This window comes from Diabrotica undecimpunctata, chromosome 4 (genome assembly GCF_040954645.1).
Source record: "Diabrotica undecimpunctata isolate CICGRU chromosome 4, icDiaUnde3, whole genome shotgun sequence".
In the NCBI taxonomy this organism is placed as follows: Eukaryota; Metazoa; Arthropoda; class Insecta; order Coleoptera; family Chrysomelidae; genus Diabrotica; species Diabrotica undecimpunctata.
In genome coordinates, this window is record NC_092806.1 from 15,318,051 (window position 1) to 15,345,606 (window position 27,556).

The following is a 27,556-nucleotide window of genomic DNA, read 5'->3' on the forward strand; positions in this document are numbered from 1 at the left end:
CCTAAGCCGGCAGCTAACCTAGACCGTAGACCGTCAAGATATTCTGCAATTTCTGACGCTGTCCAGTGTCGAATTTTTCGGTGAACGAGAAGTTTCCGTAGCCACGAAGCCCAGAAGCAACTGACGCCCCAGAGCAGCCTCAGAGTCACGTCTTGCCCTACCGTATGTAGTTCAATGTCCCACAGCGATGATAAAATCCGGCTAGCAAACAACTATGGGTTAGATCTGGTGGAAAGGAGGACGAATTCACCAAGCAAAAATCACTTCAACCGAGGATTGTACCTGCATAAAAAGATGACAACTACTACCAGGAAGCTGGGAGGCGGTGTGGTGACTTTTACAAATATTATTTAGGACAATCGTGAACATATAATATGGTATGAACATTATTTTAACCTTTTATATACATTTTAATTATATTTCGAGTTTTTATGAACATTTTTCAATCTTGGTGGTGGTGGTGTGTGTTTGGTGAGTTGGCTGGGAAACTAGTCCTTTAGCCACAGAATTGTAATGTAAGATATTAGTTTTTAAATAATGTAACCAACTTTAAATAAAAAGTTACATATTAGTTCGTATATTTCTCTACTATCTAAGGAGAGTAAATGGGCGATGTTTATGGGAGTCTGAATTTTAAGTTCTGATAGTTTTGAATACAGCTGATCTGTTTCATACCTATGTTTATCGCACTTAAAAAGAATATGGTTCATGTCACATTGTGATATATTATCGCATGAGCATACCCCAGAAGGGATAATATTTAACTTAGCCAAGTGAGCTGGGAATGCACCGTGATTAGTTTTCAGTCGTGTAATTGTGGCTGTCAACTTCTTTGGCATTGCATATTTGAAAATATAGGCAACATCTTGTGGTAAGGTAGGATGGATAGTATAATATTGATTATTTGAATTCGTTGCTATGTTTTTCCATTTTTTTTTCCAATTTATAAAAATTTTGTTATAATAATGTTGTTGTAAGTCCTCCAATGTAAATATGGGAATATAGAGTCCAACATGGGTCGCATCTTTAGCAAGGTTGTCAACCAGTTCATTTCCCTCGATACCTATGTGACTTTTAACCCAAATAACTGTAATATCTTTACTATATGTTTTATTTTTAATAGCACAAAGAATATTATTTCTTTTATGTTGAGTCATATCTGAGTTTATTCCTTTAATGACCGATAATGAATCTGATAATATTACTGCTTTATTTAAATTGTGTAAATCTAGCCAATCTAATGCTTTTTCGATTGCTACCGCTTCAGCAGTGTATATTGAACGATGTGATGGAAGTTTAATTTTCAATGATTCGCTTTTATGTGGAATGTAAACTGCGCAACCTTTGGCACCATCCTCTTTTTACGTTATCATTATAGTCACTCAATATGGATCTAAGTAAGACAAAGTTTATTTGTGGGGATCCTGTGTACTTTGGTATAATGACTTTTCAATCTTCATAAATAATTTTGACTTTTAAGAACACTTTTATTTTTTTCTCTTTTCGTGTAAACATTTTTGAAACATTGTATGCAGATTTTTCGTTTTTTTTTCTGAACCATTTGTGAAATACTTTAGGAACTCTTTTGAATGAACAGTGTGAGATTTTTAAACATTTTTATATTTATTTTAAAACTTTTATGAACTGTTGTGAATATTCATGTACAATTTAAATCTTTTATATGCAAGTTTTACCACTTTTGCAACTCTTTATAATTTCTTTGTGTACTAAATAAATTTTTTCCAGCAAAAGAGTTTTCAAAGGGGAGGGGATGTCATTGCGTGCCTTAGTCTGTGGACCAATGAGTTCGTCGATGCGCATATTCTGTGTAATTTAAGTGGTTAAAAAGTGTTTAACTAAGAATTTTACTTACTCCATGTCAACTTAAAAAGGGTCTACAACAGCGTACATCAGTGAAAGCTTGTATCTATGTCATTGGATGCTAATTGTTCAACAATAAAATGACACTGAGATGCCAATTTTATTGATGGTGTTTCGACTAGCTCTGTTTCAGTTGTTCTAGATCACGGAATAAATAAAATGATACATTAACTAATAATATTTATTAAAGGTAAAACAGAATTAAAATTAATATCAACAACACAACGCAAAAATTGCCTAAGCTTTACAATAAAATGATATAATTATGGCAGTATTTAATATTTGTATCTTCTGACTGAATATAAAGGCTAAATATGTTCATCATATGTAAAATGTGCATCACCTTAATGTGAAAAGTATCTAGAGATAAGACAATGTCCAATACAAAATAGAAACCCAAGAGAATATTGGACTAATAGAAATGAGTTTCGGGATGAGAATTCTACTTTGAATAGATGAAAGCATACCTATCCTCTACTTTGTATAGGTTGCGTACCTATCCTCTACGTTGTCCTCCTATTTTGTGTGAAGTGAAACTTGACAGGCAGAAATCGGAAATGCCAACATACGCATAATTTTGTAGCCACTTGAAAGTAGATACGGGGTTTGAATAGGGGGGTATAAAATAGAATAAATAAGAATAGAACCGAAGTAAATGAAACTCTAAATTGAAGAATATTGATTAAACAGAATATTTAGTTAAACAAAAATGTTGAGCACCAACGATTTTTAGAAGAAAAATAGTAAAACAAAACACAAGGTAAATAAATGAATAAAATCAAAAGAAATTGGAATAAAATAATTAGTTGAATAAAAATAACAAACGTGACGTTCATAACAATACAAGCAGTGGAAAGTATTGGAAAAAATTAACAACAATATTAAGGCATTTAAAGCAATCAAAAACTTATATCTCCACAACAAAGTCAAAATAAAAGTTGAAGATAAAATGACGCAATGTTTTATAGATAAAGGATTAAAACGGAGATGCTGCCTCTTTTCCACACTTTTCAGTAGGTTATATCTAGAGACAGCGTTAAAAATATATAAGAGAAAATGCGATTTATACCCTGTATTGTATGTATTACCATATATTTGTTGAACAGCAGGACATTCAACTATAAAATGGGAAACAAGTTAAACAATGTGAAAAATACGATTACCTAGGAATGAAAATAATAAGGAATTAAACAATGATCGACAGTAATTAGGATAACTTTATATTTTGTAAAATAATACTACTGATAAAACTCATATCGGATTTGTTACTTAAATTCTTATTATTGCTTTAATTACTTTTACATCCGGTTGGAATATTAACTTGTGAATGTAAATGCAAATAAAAAGGTTTGGTCACATAATTGCACCTCTAATCGGAGTTAACTAGAATTATATACAAAGATTACCGTTTTCTAGCACTTTAAAAAAAATAGCAAGAACTTTAGCATTTTACTTTGGTAATTGCAATGTTGAGTGTAACTATAAGATTTTGATTTGCTGCTGATTTTACCTACTACACTGTACAGTGTACACCACAAATGTAACTTTGTAAATATTTTATGGATTGACTTTCGACTCGAGAATTGTTTTAAAAATATAATTTTTTAAATAAAAATACCAAATATGTTGCATCATTTTAATAAAGAAAATACTAAACATTATTAAACTTATTTCTCAGTAAAATATATTTTTATTGTTAAGCTATCTTTGGCTCACAAGGAGTTGCTTACATGCGTTGAGAACAACGTAATTTCTTATTATGTTTTCTGTAAATTTCCCTTGAGACTTCGTAAAACCTGTAAGATGACAGTTAATTTCAAATATCGACCTTCTAGACATAGACACACACACACACACACATATATATATATATATATATATATATATATATATATATATATATATATATATATATATATATCAAGAAACTCAAAACTATTATATATATAATATAAAAATTAGTATTTCTTGGGTTTGGGTTCAATAAGTAATATTAAATTTAATATATTTGAAATCAAAGTTTCGACAGGTAACCCTTGCCTTTGTCAAGATTCTAAAATGAACAAAATTTGCAAACAAAAAGTTGTAAAATATATAAAAAAATTAACAAAACGTAAAACAGGACACTGGAATTAATGAATTGACAGAAGTAAAAATTGATATCTGATATCTCATGGTTTATTGTCATTAATATATAATTATTTCTATATGGGCGTATTGTTGGTGTTTTCGAAAAAGATAAAGTGGAGGTATGTTATGACTTTAAGAGTCTTTTATGGTGTTTGTGTTTAAATCAGATTGAAATATATTTTATTTAGGTTCTGTGTATCTTTTTTGTTATTGATTGCGTTGGCATTTCTTTTTATTTCTATTTATTCGTATATCTCCCTCCTCTTTTTGTTTTGCTCGGTCTTTAAAATTTTGATTTTAAAAACCGGTTTTCGACAAATTTATGCTTCTTTTTTAATCTCTTGTTTTGTGAGCGCAGTGATGTGGTTCTTGTCATATTTGTGAGAATGAATTCTTGATGGAAGCAGTTTATTGGTTTGCCCAATATAGACACCTTCACAGTTAATACATAGTATCTCGTAAACAACATGTGATTTTTTGAGTTTTGGGGTTTCTCTTTTTAGTTTGGTGAAATATTTATTTAAATTTATTATACAGAGTGCTTTTAGAAGAATTTTTTCGAAAGATAGAGTGAGTATGATGATTTTCAACTGCTGTAATGGAGATGGTACTTGAAGACGGGCTTTTTAATTTAATTTGTAACTTTCATTTTCTTCTGATGTATATTATATAATGATGTCTGCTTTTGGTAATATCTTAGCTTCTTGCGACTATTTTATTCATTTTTACGCAAGTACATAATCGTTTTTTTAATAATTATATTAAATAATAAACTCACATTGCGATGTCGGAGAAACTTTTTTATTTTTAAAGACGTTAATACCTTTTCTCTTAGAATAAAATTAAGAACATTATTTTCAATTTCTTCTTCTTAATCTTAAGCCTTTTTACCGTGAATGGCAAAGCTTCCCAATTTCTTTTTACAGAGAATAAAAGCAAAATCTAAAGAATACATTTTTCCAGTCACGTTTTAATTTAAATGAAATTTTCTTTCAGGCGAGAATTCAAACAGAGGATGAAATATACGTGCGACATTACAAATATATTATTATATCGTAATGTTACGGATAAATTGTAGGAGAAAGGTATATATAAAATTATTCAGTGGGGAGAACAGGATTTTTCTTTTATTACAAAACAATAAATTGTAGATGATCGTCGAAAAGTCCAAATGGAAAAATAAAAAAAAAATATTAATTACTTTTTTATAGACAGAAACATATGTTTATACAATTATGCCATAATGACATTATGGCATTATTATATAATTTTTTCAAAGTATTTTATGGCTTGATTTATTATTTCGATAATTTTTCGACTGTTCTAACAACCATTCAAATTTCGTCATTTTGTGTCATGTGGAACAATTTCACCCAATCATGTCAACATTAGACTGATAATTGCATTTAGTGCAATTATAACTTTGTTTAAAAAACTTACGTTCTTTTTTTGGATGATGTCATTCGTATGCTGTTTTTAAATCAGTCTTTTTCTTTTGGACTTCTTGGATATAAAAATGGAAACAAAGCAAGTAGTAGGAATAATTTTTTTTTAAATTCCATCGCTAATCGCGAAATATTTGAATTTACTAAAATCTGTCAATATACGGACTACAAAGTTTCTACCTACTTTGATATCCCTTTGGGTAAAGACTTTCTTCAATTAAAATCCAGGGTAGAAATCCACCGCAGATGCCTAAGGGTGCGTGAACAAATCTCTTGAAACAAAGATGAGCTTAGCTTTATCCATTTTGCAAGGACCTAACATTAATATCAGCAACGCTTTTAATAAATCTTCGATATCATATTAAAATCACGAAAAAATGAATTTGACTATGCCAAATATTAACACTTTAAAAGAAACTTTAGCTCTGAAATCAGAAGCTAATATTGTTGGATAAATAATTCATATTAGATAACCAAACAATTTTGTTGTTAGTGTCTAGATCGTAGCATATAATAAAGTAGAAATCCATAATTTGCTTTTTAATTTTCTTTCACGATTTTTTTCAATTTCCAATTATATTAAATCGTTATTGAATCTAAGTTCATTATAATTTTAATTTTTAAAGGCCTTTAATTAAAATATTATAAACATCTTTTGGATTTCCATTATTTTCTATAGGAAATGTATGAAATATATGCATAAAGTTTTATTTCTTTTTATTTTATTTTATTTTATTTTATTTTATTTTATTCCATTTTTCATGTAAAAATAGTTAGCGCACAAGTTTTTTATGCTCTTCTTAATATTTCTGTTTTATCCGATATCTTTTTCTGTAAATCTTAAAATTCTCCATAATAAAGTGCGACAAGGATACGTTCTGTCACCTCTCTTGCTGAAAAGATTCATAGTAAAAAGAATTCAGGTTGTGTCAAAACATTCAATAGGATGATTCGGTTCCAATTAAATTTTTAGTTGATAAAGAAGTGATGAATGTGTGTTTATGTGTGTGTTGTGTGTTTGTATGAGCACGCGCGAGTGTATGTGTGCGCGCGTTTATATGCTCCGAAGAACTAAAAGGTCTAGATCTATACGATGTTCCTAGAATTTATAGTTGAAGACACGTATGAAGAGCGCTTTGTAACCAAGTAAGCGAACACATCTTTTACAACTACTTTTACTGGTGCTGCCAACATTTTACTGCTCTGTTGTGTCAATCAACGCTGCTCAACAATTTTTCGATTTATTACAAAATATAATATATCATATTCATACAGTGAATTTATTAACAAACATGTTTTAATGATTTTTGTTTAATTTTTTTGTGACGAATAATGTAGATTTACCAAATAATCAAAGTTATGCCTTTGCAAGATCAAATGATTATTAGAAAAATAAGGTTCCATCCATACATTTCATTGAAAAATGATTCATATTATCTAAACACTCTTATAAACAAAGAAAAGTACTGGCTAATTGGCTTAGCTCCAGTGCCAATAAACAAAAAACACACATACACACAAAGAAATATATACTGCAGCGACGATAACTATAAAGATCATATTACCATTAAATTCATACTTGTCATCATATATTTTTTTGTTGATGGTTAAAAATTATATAATCTGGTATTATTATATCTTAGTGGGAATTACATTTAGGTAAAAGGTAAATCGTTAAAAATGTTATTTAAAACATGTGAACAGTTTTTGCAATCTCAGTATTTAACTGATCATTGCTATATGATAACGTTAACGTGGTGGACTATTTCTCAAAGATAAGTACGTGTTTTTGCTTTGTCTACTATCTTTTTCCACTCTCTCCGGTCCTGAATCCTTCCTCTCCACTTTGCAATTTCTATCTTTGATATATCTTATAGTAGTTGGTCTTTCCATCTTATTTTTGGTCTTTCTCTTGTTTATTACTGGTGTCCAGTTTGTTATCTTCCTAATTAGAGCATCTTCTTCTCCTTTTTGTATGCGTCTAAACCATCTGTCTTTATGCTTTAATAAATTTTACTATGTTTTCCCCTTCGGTTACATTTCTTATTTCATGGTTCATTAGTCTTCTATATTCTACTTGTTTTGTCTTTATTGGGCCGTGTATTCTTCTCATAATTATTCTTCATCTTTTTTCGTAAGATACATTACTTCTGCTCCATATGCTATCACCGTTCTAATTACCCGGGGTTCGCGGGTGAACCCTGACAAACCCGAGCAATCTTACCGGAGATTGAGTAATCAACCCCAGTGGAAGATAGGGTTAGGGCCGGCAAGGAAGGGAGAAATAGTCTCTTAAAAAAGTGGAGCTTCAACAAACTGCCAAAGACATCCATAGGGAAGTAAAGTTCAGAATACATAAAACCATCATACGACCAGCAGCAACATATGGCACTGAAACATAGATCATGAGACAAAAAAACAATAAACCATATTAATACTATTGAAAGAAAGTTAGTGAGAAGAATATTGGGGCCCATCTACAACAATAGTATGTGAAAATTAAGGTTCAACCACGAGTGACGAGTAAACCTAGTGGAACACTTAGTGGAACTATGGTGGCACGTTGACCAGTAGAAAAACTAAGCAAGGAGTGGATAGACGCAGTAAGAACCGATGGTAAAGAAAAAATGAGGGTAGATTGTGAAACTGGAGGATAGTGGTCAAGGAAAAGGATGCTTGATTACGTTCATCGAGCAATATTCATCTCTCGGACCAGAGGTCCTCTGGCTGGATAATATTTCTCTCCGGGCGTAATAATAACACCCTTGATGCATAAATAACTATTAAACCATTGTTCTAAAAATTATTTATAACTTGAAAACGATCAAGTTTACAGAAAAACGACAATAGACCTATTTTGTTCAGAATGATCAAAAAAATTAAAAAAATATTATTTGTCCAGGCCAAAAAAATCTCATGGGAATATATTCCGAACGAACCGAGCTTTTCGCTTTGTCTAGTAGTTATTATTTATTGCTTTAATACATATTAATGCTGTACGAATAAGTTTTCCATACTCTTCGTAATATATTATTTAACGAAAATTGCTAACAACTTTGTTTTCATAAGTTAAAAGTTTTGACAACACCTGACAACCGCAGATATTATAATTTAGTTTATAAGTTACTTTGAGGTATATCAACGTTTTTGCTTAGCCTGTCAATAACATACTGTTTGTACAAGCCAAACAATTTTCTAAATAAGGAATTAGGATTTATAAAAAAATAATTATAATATTTCGAGAGAGCGAGAGTAATATTTTAAATTGAATTTATAGGATATATTTTGTTATGGTCCCAAAATATTTACAAATTAAAAAAATAACAAAGGAAAGGAGAAATGACAAACATTTTTATGTCTTCTTCTTCTTGATGTGCCTATCCGTTACGAATGTTGGCTATCATCATGGCAATTTTTATCTTATCTGCAGCAGCGCTGACAAGCTTCACAGATGTTGTATTGAACCAGATTCTGAGGTTCTTTAACTAAGATGTTCTTCTTCTTCCTGGACCTCGTTTTCCAAATAGTTTTCCTTGCAGGATGGCTTGAATGAGAGCATATCTGAATTCATTTCGCATAATATGTCCGAAGAACTGTAACTTTCGAGATTTGATGGTAGTCAGTATCTCCCGGTTCTTATTCATTCTTCTGAGGATCTCCTCATTTGTGACTCGGTCAGTCTACGGGATCTTAAGCATTCTCCGATATAGCCACATCTCAAATGCTTCCAGTTTTCTGCACATATCTTCGTTCAAGGTCCACGATTCAACACAATTAAAAAGAACAGAGAAGACGTAGCATCGCAACATTCTTACTTTTGTATCAAGAGAGAGGTTGTGACTCTTGAAGAAGGCCTCCATCCGATTGAAGGTGGATCTAGCTTTTCCGATGCGTGCTCTAATCTCCTGGTTGTTGGTCCATTCTTCATTTATTATGGTGCCGAGGTAGTTGTAGTGCCTCACTCTTTATAAAGCGGATTGGTTGACGTAGAGTTGACCTTCTGTTATTCTTTTCTTGCTAATTATCATAATCTTTGTCTTCTTAACGTTTATATTGAGTCCATATTGTTGACTGTAATACGTGATTTTGTTCATAAGAACTTGTAGGTCTTCTAAGTTGTCCGCAAATACTATGGTGTCATCTGCATATCTGATGTTGTTTAGCCGGTAACCATTTAGTAGAATACCTTTTTCAATTTCGTGCAAAGCTTCGATAAATATTCTTTCAGAGTACAGATTGAAGATTAGAGGAGATAAAATACAGCCTTGCCTCACTCCACGCATGATTTTCACATAGTCAGTGTGTTCACCTTCAACTCTGAGATTTGCTGTCTGATTCCAGTAGAGACTTCTAATTATTTTCACATCTTGGTTGTTAATTCCTGTTTCTTTTAGTATTTGCATCATCAAGCCATCCTGCAAGGAAACATATTTGGAAAACGAGGTCCAGGAAGAAGAAGAACATCTTGGTTAAAGAACCTCAGAATCTGGTTCAATACAACATCTGTGCAGCGTTTCCGCGCTGCTGCAGATAAGATAAAGATTGCCATGATGATCGCCAACATTTGTAACGTATAGGCACATCAAGAAGAAGAAGAATCATCTTGGCGTCTTTTATGTCTACATGTATCTAAAATTATAGAAATGAACTATAGGGTTTAATTTTGTGTGTAAAAAGTAATGTGCACTTATTTTAGACTTATGGTGAATTATTGAATGTAAAATACTAGATAAGAATATATTTACAAATAGGTATTGAAAGTTGTTTTGCTTCAAAATTTAATGAAAAACAGAAAAGATTTATGGCAAAGTCACAATAAATAGTTCAGTAGATGTTCTGCAATGAGTCATATATTCTTCTGAGCAGTAAAAGCAATGTTTCAGAAGATATTTTTTTATAACTTTATCGAAATTATATCAGCTTAGCTGTTTAATATTTTTTGGTAAAATATTGTAATTTTATCTGAAAGACGTAGTCTACAGCGATTTGTTTGTAAGCAGTGACAATTTCGCGGTTTGTGAACGTGAACATTAGACTGCTTTATTAAATGGGTCCATTTTCTGTGAATTTTAGTCAAAACTTGAAATATCAACAGAGTAAAAGCGGCATAATTTTGAATTTGATAAAGAAAGGTCGACAGTGTTCTTTCTAGATAACTAACCCCTGCTAAAATCCTCATAGCGTTCTTTTGCATTCTAAAACTTTGAAGTGCATTTGTTGAATTGTCCCATACGATTAATCCATAGTTTAGGTGAGAGTGGAATAAAGAAAACTATGTCATTTTTAATGTTTCAAAGTTGACAACCCTTGCTAGTTGGCGCATAACAAATAATGAACTTTATAGCTTTTTCTTTAGTTGTGAGATATAAGCCGACTAGTCATAGGTTTATCCATGGTTATTCCCAATAGTTTAACAGTCTCTTTTTTATCTGGATCATTACGTAAATTACATGCAGATATAATCAAATTTTGCGTTTTATTAGAGTTTTAGTTTGTTTGCAGCAAACCGTGCTAGATTTAATAGAAACTTCCTCATAAGAGATTTTTAAATCATCATTATTTTTTTCCAGATATAACGTATGTCGTATCATATGCTAATTGTACGGATTTGTACGTAGATATGAATTTAGGCAAATCGTTGACATAAATAATAAAGAAAAGAGGTCCTTAGACTGAACCTTTTGGGACTCCATGTTACACGGATAGAAAATGGCAGAGATTTTCTTTAGATACTACCGCCTGATGTCTGCCACATAGATAAGAAGCTTAAGGGGGATACCTCTGATTCCATAGTAATTTAATTTGTGGAGCAAAATGTCGTGTGAAACGCAGTCAAAAGCCTTTGACAAGTCGCAAAGAGAAATTGCTATACGATTGCCCCGTTCAAGCGCCTCAATCACCTCGCTCACAACATTAAATATCGTATTGTTACTAAAGTAATTATTTGACTCAAAATAGGAATAAAATTGTTATTTGATAACCTTTTCAATCACTTACCCAAAAGTAGAAACAATGCTTATGGGTCCGTAATTGCCAGTTTTTGAGGAATCACCTTTTTTGTAGATAGGTAGTACTTTTAAGTATTTTAGTACTTTCGGAAATACTCTAGTTAATAGAATTAAATTATTAAGATGAGTAAAAGGTGTTACAACTATTTTTTAAGTCTCTTTTAAAATTTTGCTACTTAGTTCGTGAGCGTCCCTGTAATTAGAATTACTAAGAGACTTTATTATTTGAGAGACCTCTTCTTCCACAACGGGTCGAAAAAAAAAACTTGCTCGGAGAAGGGTAATTTCTATAAATGAAGAGAGCATCGACATTAATAGTTGGAAGAGATGTAATTATATTCTCTGCAATTGTAGAAAAAAATTATTTAATTCGTCTGGAGGTAGATCAGGTTGTACCGAACTGGTGTATTGTTTCTTTCGAAATTTACTATTTTCCAGTAGTCTCTAGGTTTATTATTGGAATTACTAATAAAATCACAGTAAGCTGACTTTTTAGTATTTTGTAATTGCCGATTACATTCAAATTTTTGTTGTTTATATATATATATATATATATATATATATATATATATATATATACATATATATATATATATATATATATATATATATATATATATATATATATATATATATAATCGAAAACCTCTCTATACCCTAAGGTGTGAGGTAAATACAAATACAGGTTACAGATATACATTACATCTTAAATCCAATGAAAATACAGAAATTTTTTTTTATTCTATTCTGTGCACGAATTTTGTCCATTCTTTCTTGTTTTTTGCCTTATTTTGAGCTTCTGACCATTCCATTCCCCTACTTTTCAAAATCTGCCCTACTTCGTCATCCCAGGTTTTCCGTGGTCTGCCTCTGGTTTTATACTTTTTCACTTTAGCCTTCCAGACTTGCTTAACGGGTCGGTTGTCGCTCATTCGGCACAGATGACCAAACCATTTTATTTGTTGTGTTTCAATAGCGTGTAGTACAGATTCTATGCCCAGTTCTTCTCTAACATCTTCATTTCTTATTTTGTCTCGTCCTGTTATTCCTTTGACCCGTCTTAGATATTTCATATCAATGGCTTGTATCTTGCTTTTTAATTGCTTTGTTAAAACCCAGCTCTCGCTTCCATATATCAAGATTGGTCGGAATACTGTCTTATAAACTGTCATTTTGGTTCTTCTGCTGATTTCAGGTTTACCTATGAATTCTCTACTAAGATTATGGTACACTTTTGAAGCACTACTTATTCTTTCTGTTATTTCATTCTGCATGGTACCTTCTCTGTCTATTGTAACCCCTAGGTATTTGAATGCATCTACTTGTTCTATGAGTTGTTGGTTAATTTCTATGTTAACATTTCGGTTAGTTTTCGCTATTAGCATCACCTTGGTTTTCTTAACATTAATATTCATGTTTCTAATTGCCAGCTCATCATTCTATCTATATTTTTTTGGAGGTCCCTCTCGTTGGAAGCGCATAACATGAGATCATCTGCGAATGCACACTCAGCTATACCAACCGGTCGTAGTTTACTATATCCGATATGTACTTTGTGTATACTTGCTTTTGTTTCCTTAATTATGTCGTCAATAATCAATATGAACAGTGTGGGGCTCATAACACCTCCTTGTCTTAGACCCTCGTTTATTGCAAACATCTCTGATTCCAAGTTATCCTTACGTACATAACTCTTGTTATTTTGATACAGACTTTTGATAGCACCTGTTAGTTGATGGTCAATATTTCTATTTTGCAGACTTTTCCAAACTGCTTCCTGGGACACTCTGTCAAATGCTTTCTCAATATCTAGAAATGCCATATATATTTCTGTGTTCTTTATTCTAGCTTTCTCAATTATTTGTTTCAACGTAAATATATGGTCTTGCGTACTGTGTCCCTTCCTAAACCCACTTTGTACTTCATCCAGATGTGGTTCAACGATGTGTCTTAATTTCTTTTCTAGGATGCTTTCATATATTTTGGAGACGATACTGAGTAGATTAATTCCTCTATAATCTTCACAAGAACTTGGGTCTCCTTTCTTAAAGATTGGTAGTATTATGCCAATTCTCCAATCTTCGGGGACTGTACATCGGTTCCAAGCCATGTTCATAATTTTGGTTAAAAATTCAACTCCTTTCGGTCCCATTGTCTTTAACATTTCAGCAGTAATTTTGTCATGACCAGCTGATTTACCTCTCTTTGTATTATTAATCGCTTCTTTGACTTCTTCTATTTGAATATAATTTTCTTGTCCATGTTCTCCTACTACTTCTATCATTACAGTTTCCTCTTTCGGTTGTCTTGGTGTTAGGAGTTCGCTGAAGTATTGTCTCCATCTTTCCATAATCTCATTTGGTCTGATAATCAGTGTGCCGTCTTTACGTTTCACCTGTTTCATCGTTGTTTCTTTACCTTTTCTTAGCGTCTTTAGTGCCTTGTAAAACAATTTTTGGTTACCCCGACTATCTGCCTCCATCTTCATTCCAAACTCATCCCAGGCTTTCTTCTTCTTCTTCAGTACCATTTCTTTCACCACCTTTCTTTGTCGTTTATATTCTTCGTAACTATTTTCTGTTTTCTTGTTTAAGTATATTTTCCATTTCTGTTTTTTATATTTTATTTGGGCTTTTAATTCATCGTCCCACCATCGTGTTTGCTTCTTATTTCTGTTTACATGTTGTTTATATACTTTGAATAAATCGGGATCCTTACTAGTATCTGCAATGTGTTTAATAAGATAAAGATCAGATCTGTAAGACCTTATTTCATTAAACCATTGCACTTTTTTTTCAGCAGTTTGTCGTACTTTTTTTAGGAGAAAATACTTGAATATTAAGTTGTTATAAGTTTCGGTAAGAAAGACTGTCAAAAAATCTGGATCATAATTAATACGACAGATACAGTCCATCTTTGTACTAACTAGCGCACGTTTAAGTTTCTGTAAACCAGAAGAATTAATAAACCGTTAAAATGTTTGATTAATGTCAACATATTTATGCTCAGAGTCAATAAATAAAAATTGAGCTCCATGGTCAGAAAAACAAGGTTGAAATTCTCCCACTCTGTAGATATTTTCTCTGTAGTTGTCGATGCAACTACTGGACTGGGATGTGATTCTAGTACAATCGTTTAGAGTTACTATTAGACCACAAGATGTTAATAAATTTTGAATATCAAAAGAAGGGTCAGATTCAATTTTAAAATTTATATTAAAATCACCAAGTATGATCAATTTGTAGGCTTTACTAAGGGAGGGTGCGGAGGGAGTTTGACTAGGGGTGTGCAGCTTCAGGTGTCAGGATAGGATTTGATTGATATTTATGATTGTGTGGTATATAAGCGTAAATAAATTTTGAAGGAATTTTATCATTATAATTAATTGTATTGAATACTTATAAGACAGAAAGATAAAAATGGATAATTTTTAAGTATAAATTTTATAATAGCATAATTAAGAAAAATCGAAAACTCAACATTGGCAACATTAGCCCATTGAAAAAGAGTTTTTAGAGTGATCTTGAACCCCTAGACTCAGTGTGATCATGACCCAACTCTTGAATTGGCTTCCGTCCGCTTTACGGTTAACCTTCCTACTGGGTTTACTCTAAGTATAGTTCATTGATGATCTTTAACAGTTAAATCGAATTTATTGGTATTTTGTTTAGATTTAACATAAATAGTATAAAGTGAATTTAGGGTTTTTACACCCACATTTCAAGTCAAAGCACGCATGTTTGTATCAAATATCCCTGATTAAGATTCGATAAGACCGAAACAGTTTTGAATTTTAAATAATACATTTTGGATCATTTTAAATAAATGTAGATCATATACCTAAAAAGTTTATATGCTACTTTCTTATTTAGAATTATGGTCTACAGGTACAACCATTAAGTTATCAATATGACCCCTTTTTTACTTTGGCCTAGTTAAAGTAAAATATAACCATCACTGATATCTCAAAATTTCCAGCTATCGGTTTGGAAAATTCGTTATAAGAAAATCAAACAATACAAATTGTTACTCTTGGCTTCACGTAGCCAGCACGCGTTTCTTTCATCTCAAATACGGGAACATCCCAAAATATCGATCAAATTTTTTATTAGATTATAAGGAAAGCACTGAAAATATCGGTTTTTACGAGATAATGCTCAATGAGATTCCCGAAATATCATTATACTGTTTCTTTGTCATCTCAGTTTTGTAATGTCTTAAGGGAATAATTCCAGGTAATTGAGAAAAACAGGCTATGGGATATAAAGCCAATGTGTATGTTGGAAACAGATGCGGAATTCAGCCCGTGGCCGAGTTAATGGGAAATATTGTAAATTTTTTAGCTATATTAGTCCATTGACAAGTTAGATTTGCATTTTTTAGAGGACGCAATTTTATTTTTTTTATGTGTAGGGGATTAGTATGAAGCTTAAGTTCAAGTTTGTGGGATCGTCACTCTTGTTATCCGGTCGCCTATTACTTTTTTTGTTAAATGGAAAATAAAAAAGTTATAAAGAAAAATAACTGAAAATTTTTAAACAAATTTTGTTTTAGGGGTTATAACTTTTTTTTGGTCTACAAATTTATTTAAATTCATTCATTTATCTGGGTTTTGTACCTCTCCGAAGTTGATCGGGTTCTTGAATACTCGTAAAAATACGATAAAAATGTTTATACATAAAATTTATCATTTTCTTAACATTCCTATGTTATTATTAATTTATTATTGACCCTTCACTCACTGTAAAAGTTAGAAAATCATTAGTTTTTAGAATAATTTCTAAACAGTGTACATTTTCGAGAATCCTAAGTAGTAGAAAAGTTGTTTTAATTTTTGTCTTAGGAGGTTCAGCTGTTTCTTCCCCCTCTAGATATTCTTTCAGTTGTGCTACATATTTCGCCACGTACAGACGTATTGAATTTTTCATAAACTTCTTGATAATGAACAGAACTAAACAAGCTTAAGGTACAGTAAAACTGTTTTCTCAGAGGTGGGTGTTAATGTCGACCAGGCTGAATCAGATGCAGATACAATCATCATCCGTTCTCCAATTGCTGCGTCCTAATCCTATGATTCTGTACCTATCGTAGCAAGAACATTGACATTCTTATCTTACTCACGGTATTAGAAAGGAACAGTCCAATGTATTTTTTTTAAACCTTCAGAATGTTGTTATTCGGATCAATTTAACTGTTCTTCAAGTTTTGTATACGGCGACGTCATTGCAGAGAATTTGCTGTTTCTTCATACTTTTTCAGGATGCGACACAACACCAGCAGCTTACAAGATCGGCAAACTTAAATTTATGAAAATTTTACAGAAATATCCTTAGTTATTTAGCAGAACAGCATTATTTTTCAGAGAGAAAATCAAGCCGTCTTTGCTCATTATCGTTGTCGAACGTTTTTTCATATCTTTATATGGTGGAAATAAAGATGAATCTCTGGATAGCATGAGCTCCAATCGATTCATTAAGACAGTTAGCTTAGCATCGCTTCCTCCAACACCAGATGCAGCTCTTTTCCACAGTCTCCGAATTTATCACCAGGTGTAGATTCAGGAAAGGAGCAACTTAACTCACTAGGAATCTAACTTATAAGACAACAATTTTTATATAGAAAAACACTTACCACTGTAATCTTTTTCACCAAATTTAGGTTGTCCAGCAAAAGGAGGATCGTGGAAATCAAAGCCGATGGAATCATTATCCATGGCAAACACTTTCTCGCATTCTTCATCGAGTTGTGCGTCTTCGCTATTTCTACGACCTCCATCATTCTGAAAACAAAATAATATTATAAAAATATGACAATAAGCGCATTTAAAGTTTGAAAATGTACGTAAATTAGTATTAAAAGATGAACTAGCTTGGATAATACCAACAACTTTAAAATTAACTCTTTGATCACGATCAAAAATATATTTATTTTAAAATCTAAATATCAAAAGACAATATTAGGTAATTAAAAGGATATTATAAAAATCTAATCTAATAAAAGGCTAAGATGACATGCCAAGCGGAAACGAAGTTTGGCTGGGAGGATAACTCCTAGCTCCCCCTAGGAAAGAAATCTGAACTACCAACTGACATTTCAAACTACTGCCTAATAAAATTGCCTAAAATATTGGTTAGGTTAGGTTAGGTTAGGTTAGGTAAGATTTATTAAGCAAAATAATTTAAAGTTTTATGTTACTTGGTTTACATGCAAGAAGTTTATTATTATAAAAATTAAATTTTTAATTATTTTAATAGTTTGTTAATTCTAAAATTTTGGCTGCTAATATGGTAGGACCTAACAAATATAATACCGATGACGAACGAAAGGAAGCTAGGAATGCTTGAAGAGGGAAATTTAGAGCTCAGAAAAATGAAGAATAACGAGCTAAGGAAGCGGAATCTAAGAGGAGAATTCGCAAAGAAGAGAGTTCTGAAGCTAGATTAATTTCAAGAAAGCGATAGACAAAAATATGGTATATCGAGTTACGTTCAGCTTTCATCTTTCATCCTTGCTTTATGAAAACCCATTTTCATTTCAATTTCGCCGACCTTTCTATGACATTTCTGATCTTGTTTTTTAGTGTGACATCTATCACTGATCGTTTTATTCTTCGTTGTGTTACTCATAGTCTCGAAACATTTTTTTGTGGGTTAAGATGTCTTTGCAGCACACACCAATTGACTGATATTTTTTTTTAAATGCGCTTTTAGGAGTTCCATATTAGCCAAATACCAAGAGGTGTTTTAGAACAATAATGCAATTGAAATTACAATAATTTTCACATCACGTGTCGATGTATAAAAACCACACCCTGAGGGGAAGATTAAAATTATTTCAGATTTAGCCATACGGCTCACACTCCCTATAAGGGGAAAATTCACTTATCCCAGATATCTAAGGTATCAAAAGGATTGAGCTCTGGTGGGACTCTTTCCATGTTATCGAATCCTAGGTGACTTGGTACGTCGGTGTATCTCCCAAAAATTTTCGCACGCATCTGGACGTCGAAAGTAGCACAGCTTTCTGCATGATCTTATATAGATGTTCATTTAGACCCAGCTTTTTTATGTTTTCTAGGAGGTTCTTCGGGATAACTCCAGTGGTAGAAAGAATAATAGGTATCGTCTGGGTACTTTCCATTCTCCATTGTCTCCTCATTTGTATTTCCAGATCTCTGTACTTGGCGATCTTTTCATTATACTTAATACGCAGATTATTGTTGTTAGGTATTAGAATTATTATCCAGATTTAGCCATACAGCTCACACGCCCTCTAAGGGGAAAATTCACTCATCCCAGATACCTACGGTATCAAAAGGATTGAACTCTGGTGGGACTCTTTCCATGTTATGAGTCCTAGGTGACTTGGTATGTCGGTGTATCTCCCAAAAATTTTCGTATGCATCTGGACGTCGAAAGTAACACAGCTTTCTGCATAATCTTAAATAGATGTTCATTTAGACCCAGCTTTTTTATGTTTTCTAGGAGGCTCTTCGGGACGACTCCAGTGGTAGAAAGAATAATAGGTATCGTCTGGGTACTTTCCATTCTCCATTGTCTCCTGATTTGTATTTCTAGATCTCTGTACTTGGCGATCTTTTCGTTGTATTTAACACGTAAATTATTGGTGTTGGGTATCGCCACATCAATAAGTGTTGTTTGCTTAGTAATTTTATTAACTAGTATGAGATCGGGTCTATTATGGGCCACTGGTTGGTCTGTAAGCACAGTGCGGTCCCAGTATAGCTTGTAGTTGTCATTTTCAAGCATTCTATCAGGGACGTATTGATAATAAGGAAGATGGTCGGTTTGGAGAAGTCCCAGTTTGTCAGCTAGTTCTTGGTGGATAATCTTTCCTACTGAGTCATGACGGTCTTTATAATCAGTACCGACAAATGCCTGGCAGCCACCGGTAAGATGTTGGATAGTTTCTTGGGCTTGGCATCCATATCGGCATTTGTCATTTTGGACTTGAGGATCTTTAACAATATATTTCAGGTAATTTTTAGTTGGAATAACCTGATCCTGAATGGCAAGTAGGAAACCCTCAGTCTCGGGAAACATCTTTCCTGATGTCAACCAATAGTTCGACGCTGTATTGTCGACATATTCTTGGCTGATCTCATTAAGATGTCGCCCATGCAGAGGTTTACTCATCCAGGCGCGCATTTTGTCTTGCTTAGTCAGGTGGTTTATGCGCATTTCTTGTTCCCTCAGTTTAAGCGGCGTCGTATCATCTACTGCGCAAATTGCTCGATGTAAAGTAGTTATTATTATTATTATTATTATTATTGGAATAAAAGAAAAACTAGTTAGATATTATTTCTTATTTTGATTTCGTAAATATATTAGACAGTGGTCTGGAATGCATCTATAAGTACTTGCACTTGCAACAACAGCCATCACATACATCACTTTTATATACCTATTTATCGTTAATCTCCATAAAAAGAGAATTACTAATAAATAAGCAACTTATTCATTATTCAAAGGTATGAGAAGATTGTACTAATTTACATATTTGTAAAATATACGTACAACCATAAAATCATGGAAGTCAACATCATAATTCCAAATATCAGATTTTATTACTTTACCATTTAGCTGTTTGGTGTTATTCTGAAATAGTGTATTTAGGCCTTTAATAACACCGCCCTTATACATCCACAAAGATATTAACGAAGGAGAAAAGCAGTAAACAGCTTTCAACTTTTTATTGCGAACGAGCTTGATAAGATATATTTTACGATTGAGGAAAAATGTAAACTCCAAACGACCTGTCTGGATATTTTTCACTGATTTTGGAGAAAAGATTTCTCTATTCTAAGGGAAACGATATTCGTATGTTCGGAAATTTATTCCTAAAGAAACAAAGAAAAGTCATGAAAAAACAAATAGTGGAAGCGGAGTAAATACAATTTTGGTGCCTTTTTCTGAAAAATATACATGTTAGTTTTTATACATGGGTAAGTTCATAGATTCAAACATTTAAGAGGGTAGAAGAGAATTCAAATACACATGATTATATAGTAGAAATAGAACAAAACATAAAAGATAACAAAAAGGAAGGTGTTACTGGAAGGACCAAATATATATGACCCATTAGGATGGATTGTTCCAGTGATAATGCCATTCTAAATATTTGTACAAGAATTTTGGACCAAAAATAATCATTCATAGTTGAAATACCTCGAAGAGATACTAATACCCGAGCGGAATAATCTAAATAACTCTGGGAAGGTAGACTTGCGTGATTTCGCCTCGATGAATGTACCTGTACTTTTCATACTGCTGTTCTGAAAAGATTTTGTGGTTGTTGTGTTAAAACACGTACGTAGCTTTTCAGGCAGCAAATCTTTCGGCTTCCTGGTTCGCGTTTTCTTTTTATTTTTTTCTATAAAATTAGTTGAAACAATCCATATCTTTCGCTGTTCCTCATGATATGACCGGAGTGTTCCATTTTGGGTGTTTTTAGTGTGGTTTCCCCAGGTGTTTTGTTGCTCTGTGTTTCTAAGATAACTTGCTTAAATCATTCTATAAGTATACCTAGTCAATTTCTGATCTTTGTCTATGTGTGGCTATTCTTTTGTTCTGTGGTCATCAAATAGAATTTTTTTGGTTCTTTTTATTTGTTTTAAAATACAGTCTGTTACATACAAACAGGTAAGACTACGCATTTTTGTTCAATAAACATAATATGTAAGCAAGAGTTTTAGTCAAATGACTCTTAACTCCTAGTAAGTTTATTACTAATAACCAAAACTAAAGTCTGGACATATATTTTCTAAATGGTAAATCAAGAGGAGTTCTAATGTTTAATTTACTTAGTCGTGGGAAGTTGTCCAATAAATTTACTCATAACTTGTTAGGGTTTTTTCCAGTCGTTTAAAATATTTATCAATGCTTTTAAAAATCATTTGCTTCACTGTTTCGATCTTCAAGTCCCTGTAAATGTCTGCATTTGGAATAAACCACGGCGCATCAGTGATGGCACGAATAAACTTAGATTGAAATCGCTGTAGTATTGCTAAGTTGCTATCTTCTGCAGTTCCCCACAGTTCAATCCCGTATGTTCAGATGGGCCGGATGATTGCTTCATACACTAATATTTAGTTAATGATAAGGTGGATTTATGGTTGAGTAGCCAGTATTGTTTCTTGAATTTTATTCCTAATTGCTTCTTCTTGATCCACATGTGTGTCCTCCATGTTAGCTTCTTGTCAAGGTGTAAACCAAGATATTTTACAGTACAATTTTTGGGAATGTTCTTGTTATGCATTAGGATATTTGGTGTTTCTTTGTGACATTTAGTAAATACCACATTAACTGATTTTGCTTCGTTGATTCTTATCTTCCATTTTTTAACCCATATTTCAATTAATTGTATGGTTTGTTGTAATAGTTCAGCTACTTGTATGGGATCTGGATTTTTGACCAGAATTGCAGTATCATCTGCGAATGTTGCGATTGTGGATTCTTCTCCAGTTGATAAATCAGCTATGAAGATTGTGTAGAGAACTGGTCCCAAGACGCGGTACTTTATGTTGTGGATTTTAGACACACTTTCTTCGTATCGTGCATAAAATAGTCTTTCTTCGAGGTATGATTTTGTATCGTATATAGCGGCTGAGATATTGCTTCCTTTAGTTTGAATAGTAATTCTGGATGCCAGGCCTTGTCAAATGCTTGACTAACATCCAAGAAAATGGCATTGCAAAAGCTCTTTTCCTGGAAGGCTGACGTGCATTTATTAAGATTTTCCACAACTTGCGCTTGAATATCTTTTGCCATATCACTAATTCTTCTTTGGATAGTATTCTTTGACAGAGATATTGTATTTAATTTTGCAGCCTCTCTTTCCCCACACATTATATGTACCATTTCAACAGCTGCTGGAAAAATCAGATTTTCAGCAATTGTGTGCGGATTACTAGTTTTGGCAACACGATAAGCAACTTTATAACTTGCTAATAATGCTTTTTCATTAGTAGTGGTTGCCAAGGGAAAACTGTCTTGCTGTTTGTGAAGTACGTTCAGCTTTCTTTCAAAGAATTCTATGGGCTTGTCTTTTTTATCTGGATGTTTGCTATTTAAATGTCGAAGTAACTTTGATGGCTTCATGCTTTCTTTTGACAAGACTTGTCTACAAATAACACATTGTGGTTTATTGGAAATAACGGTAAAACCATGTTTAACATATTCATTAATGTAGAATCTGTTTTTCTTTTTATTGCTGCTACTGCCACTTTCAGACGTAGATGGTTCTGCACTTCTTTTTAAAAACTTATCCATAATTTATAATTTATCGTAGACGTAAATACGTAAACGGGAATACGTAAGTCGTAAAATATTTACTCATTACTCAACACCGCGTTCGCCACCATAGGCTGTTTGGATTCGAACTGAGGTTTCGTTGCGCATCGGCGCTTATATAAAGCCAAAACGAGGCTACGAGAACGTTCCAGAGTGCCATCTAGTAGCGAGCGCTTTCGCGATTATCATGGAAGAGTTTTGCGATGTAGACACAAGCTAATATGTCGCGGTGTACAATGTGCAGTCGACTTCTTATTATTTATTTTTATTTTAAATGCTATTCTGGCAGAAGTACCTACTACTAATTACTAGTGGGACAGATCGCAATCATTAAAATAATTGTATTAAAATAAAATAATTGTTTTTGATTTAAACTTAAACAGTAAAGTAAAATTAAATTTGAGAAACCATCAGATAATTGTAAATTAGGCACGCTATTTCTGTCAAATAATATTGAATAAATGAGTGGGGGGAAATTGGGGGATCGCGAACAAATTTTTTAGCAAAAAGGGGTCGCGGTTTAGATAAGTTTGGGAAACTCTGTTCTAGCTTATATGTCTAGATAAGCCTGGTACTTTTTATAATTAGATGGATGGGCACCTCCACATAAGGTACATTTAGCTGAGTTTCCATCATTTTTGTTTTTTTTTTTCGCAATTCCGGTAATCATGATTTCCAGTACACCTAACACATCTATAGATGAGCATTTATTTCTTGAGTGAGCTTAGTTTTGGTAACGTTTACACTATATTATATTGGTTAAGTACTGTATAGGTACTGTATTAAATAGATCTTTTCAATATTGTTTCCATATTTATTTTGTCTTTCAAAGTTTAATTCGGTTCCTTGTTTGTATTTGTCACGGCAGATAAATGTTTAGGTTTCCATAGTGATATCTTCTTTGACCTTCAGGTGTAGTTCTCTGTCTTAATATTTTATTTGCAAATCTTTTACTTCTTTACTTTTTTCTTATATCCATTCTTCCTTGGCAGATATTATTTGTTTTACAACTTTCCTATTAAGCTCTTTGTATCTTGACACTCTTTTATTTTTTACCAAGTATTTTTTTCGTCAGATGCACTATTTTTACCTACGGTTTTGTCTATCTGTTGACGTCTTGCCTATGTTTTGATTACAATTGCACTACCATATTTTTTTTTAAATAAGTTTATTGCCTTTCGAAATCGTTATCAAAATACAAACATTAATATTTCTATTATACCACACCTATTTCTATTTTAAAAAATATCATTGACGTCATCAAGCTCATATAGGTGACGCCAACAATAAAAAAGTAAACAGTGAGAACGTCTCTTGGGAGAAAACATGGAAACTCTCGCTTTTTATCGCCTCGCATTTCACGGTGTAAAAGAATTTCTTGAAATATTTTTTTCTGAAATTTAATAAAAAGCTGGATTCTGATCCTAAACTCATAAATAGGGATTATAACAGGTTTATGGATTTCTTGGAGTTGCTAAAGGCATGGCGTTGGACGGAATTAAATTAAACTTAATAGCTTCTTCTGCACAGCGTCTTAACGGAAACTTTTAATCCTGTTTGCAGACGTTCCTTTTGCTGTTCTTAATGCTTGCGTTACACTTTACTAATGATTTTGCGGGTAAATTATGTAATTAGGCCATGAATCTTATTTTTGCCCTTGGCGGAAAAGTTAATTTATTATAACTGATTTTTCGTCGGCAGAGAAAAAAATAAGCTTTTTCGTATTAAATCTGACGAAATTTTAACTTTCCATTACATCATTTGTTGTTGTTATTGTTTGTTTGTTGAATTCTTTGCAATATATGCAGACATTTTAAAATATGAATCGAACGTCGCGGAAAAAGTTTGAAAAATAAATAAATTGAAGATTCTGATATGGTAAGACGACAAAATGATGAATGGAATGGAATAAGCAGATAATAAGTTGACGATCACGAAAATATAAAAGAAAAAAAGTTAGTAGAAAAGACAATGACATAAAATGATTAAAATTTTTAATTTATTCGATCCCTTTTCTGGTTTTAATGTAACAAATGTTTAGCTTGTTTGAGCTAAAATATCAAAACGATGAAATTCTGAACAAACATTCCTAAATATCTGTCCATTAAGTATGTTTGTTAAGGATCTTAAGCGTATAACATTTTAGTATTTAAGCGTATAACACATAGCGTCGAAACAAAATACTTTAAGAATTGCGTCCTATATATCATAAATTCCCTAAGATTTTGTTTAACATGGCCAGAAAACTGGCTAGAACTAGTATGTGGAAATTAAAATCTTCTGTCAGATACCACTTAGTTGATCGAGCCATTGTTTTACAAGTAATGACTTATAAAACTTAATATATCAGACCTTCCCTCCAGACTGTGTCATACGCTGCTGTCAGTTCTGTAAACGCCATGAATGTTTTGAGTCAATTCTGAAAGCCGACTTTGATATGCTGTTAGTGCCAATACCTGATCGCAGCAGCTGTGATTGATCCGAAGATCCTCTTGTTCCGCAAGAATCGTTTCCAGAATTTTGCCAGGTTAAAAATAAGTTTCTCCAAAAGACACAGCTCAGTATAATACAGGTCTATGAAGGCTCAAGTTTACGGGACGAGTTCACAAGCTAACAAGCTAGCTTGTAAAAAGCCGGCGATGCGGCCTATGCGCTAGCAGTCGAGTACACACAAAATTGACCACTTGCTCAGTAGCCAACTAGTTGACATGTGAAAGAGTCTTCAAGACCAAAGCTACTAGCTACTTGTGCACCAGCTACTGGTCATGACTAGGTAATAAGCAGTTTTACATGCAGCTAACGGGGCGAGTGCATCGAGTAGTTTACGAGCTGCTTGTGAAAAAAACCGGCTTGTAGCTTTTAAACTCCTCCCGTGTACTCAAGCCTTAAAGATTTCTAGTATAAATTTGTAGTTTCGATGTAGTGCTATAAAAAATGTGTCAAAGTTTAAAAAAAACCGTTATTAAAAAGTAATTTAGTACATATCCAAACTAATTTTGTAAATATTGCTAAATAAATTGCTAGATTGGAAAAGCGAAACATTTCATTAGACCAAAGTATTGAAATTATCAATTCATTAAATGAAAAAATTAAACACCTTTGGGAAACCAACAAAGTGTATCAAAAATTCGTGCAGTGTTAAAGAAAGATGAGATATATCAAAAAATAATTCAAACAAATAATATTATTAAGATGGGGAATTGTGAAGATAATTTAATTTTACAGGTATAACCCCTTAATTATACAATAATTTAAGTTTACTCCCTTAACTTCATGTGAAGTAGAAATAAGTTTTTCAGCATATAAACAGTTATTATCAGATAGACGGGACAGTTTACAGTTTTTCTCTAGAAAATTTAGAGAAACATTTAATAATATATATTTGTTTTGTAAGTGTATATTTTCCGAGCCCTTCTGATAAATCTATACATACTGGATGTTTTTTGTTTGTGTCCCACGATACGTTTTTAATTATTTTCCCTTTTTATCTAATTAAGGATACAAAAGTAAACTTTTTGAATGTAGGTGTTTCAATAAGTAAAATTTTCTTAAATTATCTTTGGGTAGAGTTTATAAAAATATTACACAATTTCGTTAAAAACAATAGGTTTATAGGGGAACCTGTTCGATAAAATTTTAATGAAGTGGAAGAGGCTGGGAGGCGTTATATTGGAGACAATAATTAATGCCTGTTCTCTTTCGATAGCATTCCATTAGCAATTCCGAATTTGTTTCGGTATCGGCAAGGGTTTGTGTAGCTTATTTTAAGGGTTTTCTATCGTAACCGGAATATTATTCGAAGCGGGTTTCGAAATTTCATCGTCGAGGGATAATTAACCCTACGCAGGCACTTCGTAAAATTAAATGTTGTTGTTCATTTAGGTTTAGGAGGTGTCAGTTAAAATGTTGTTAAAAATTAAATTTACTCAAGACACCAATACATACTAATTTTTTTTGATACGTCGATTTAACGAATATGTAAAGTATCGATCTTAAATGTAATATTTTTTCTGGTGGTTTGCCAACTGAACAAAAATTCAACTTTGTGCAGTAATTTCTTGTCTTTAAATAAAGAGACAATAAAAAAACGTAATTAAAGGAAGCCTAGAACAGCTGCACAAGAAGAAGACATCAACAGGTTCTATGGTCGTCTAGAAGAAAATGTTAGTGCTATTTCGAATCGTGAACTAATCATAATTTTAGGAGACTTTAACGCCAGTAGGCATCATCTAATGAAAATATTGAAGGAGTGCTGGACAAAAATGGACTGGGACAAAGAAATGAGAATGGCGACCGTTTACAACATCTTACAATTACAAACACGTTCTATCAACATCATCCACGGACATTACACACATGGCACAGCCCAGATGGATGAACAAGAAATCAAATACTAGACTACATCCTAATAAGATCAAGATGGAAGTCGTCGGCCATCAACTGTAAAATATATCCTGGCGCAGATTGTGGAAGCGATCATCAACTCCTGGTATTGAAGGTTAAAGTCCCTAAAAGAAGACCCCTAAGAAAAGTCATGTAAAAAATTAATTAAAATCCTTTGTAAAAGGTATATATTTAAAAACCCAAACGGGCTGTAAACGTTTTCGGAATCCATCAGTCCATCATCAGTGTCCTAGAAAATATGTAACCACTTAATTAAAAAGAACATGAAGTTTAAATTTTGACCAAGGTTAAAGTAAAGTGTGGTTAATATTTACTAGGAGTACATGAATGTAGCCACTAAATATATGGGTAAAAACCCGTTAACAAATAATTAGTT

The 27,556-nt window shown here is 32.6% G+C and overlaps 1 protein-coding gene across 7 annotated transcripts in view; it reads right to left on the reverse strand.

Annotated features, from left to right (window-relative positions):
* The window catches only part of LOC140439223 (band 3 anion transport protein-like), a 453,371-nt gene that overhangs the window by 184,595 nt on the left and 241,220 nt on the right, over positions 1 to 27,556 (reverse strand). For all 7 annotated transcript variants that reach the window (XM_072529000.1, XM_072528998.1, XM_072529003.1 and 4 more), the window contains one exon: positions 17,096 to 17,243. In XM_072529000.1, the coding sequence (XP_072385101.1) occupies positions 17,096 to 17,243 (148 nt within the window). The remainder of the gene's footprint in view (positions 1 to 17,095; positions 17,244 to 27,556) is intronic.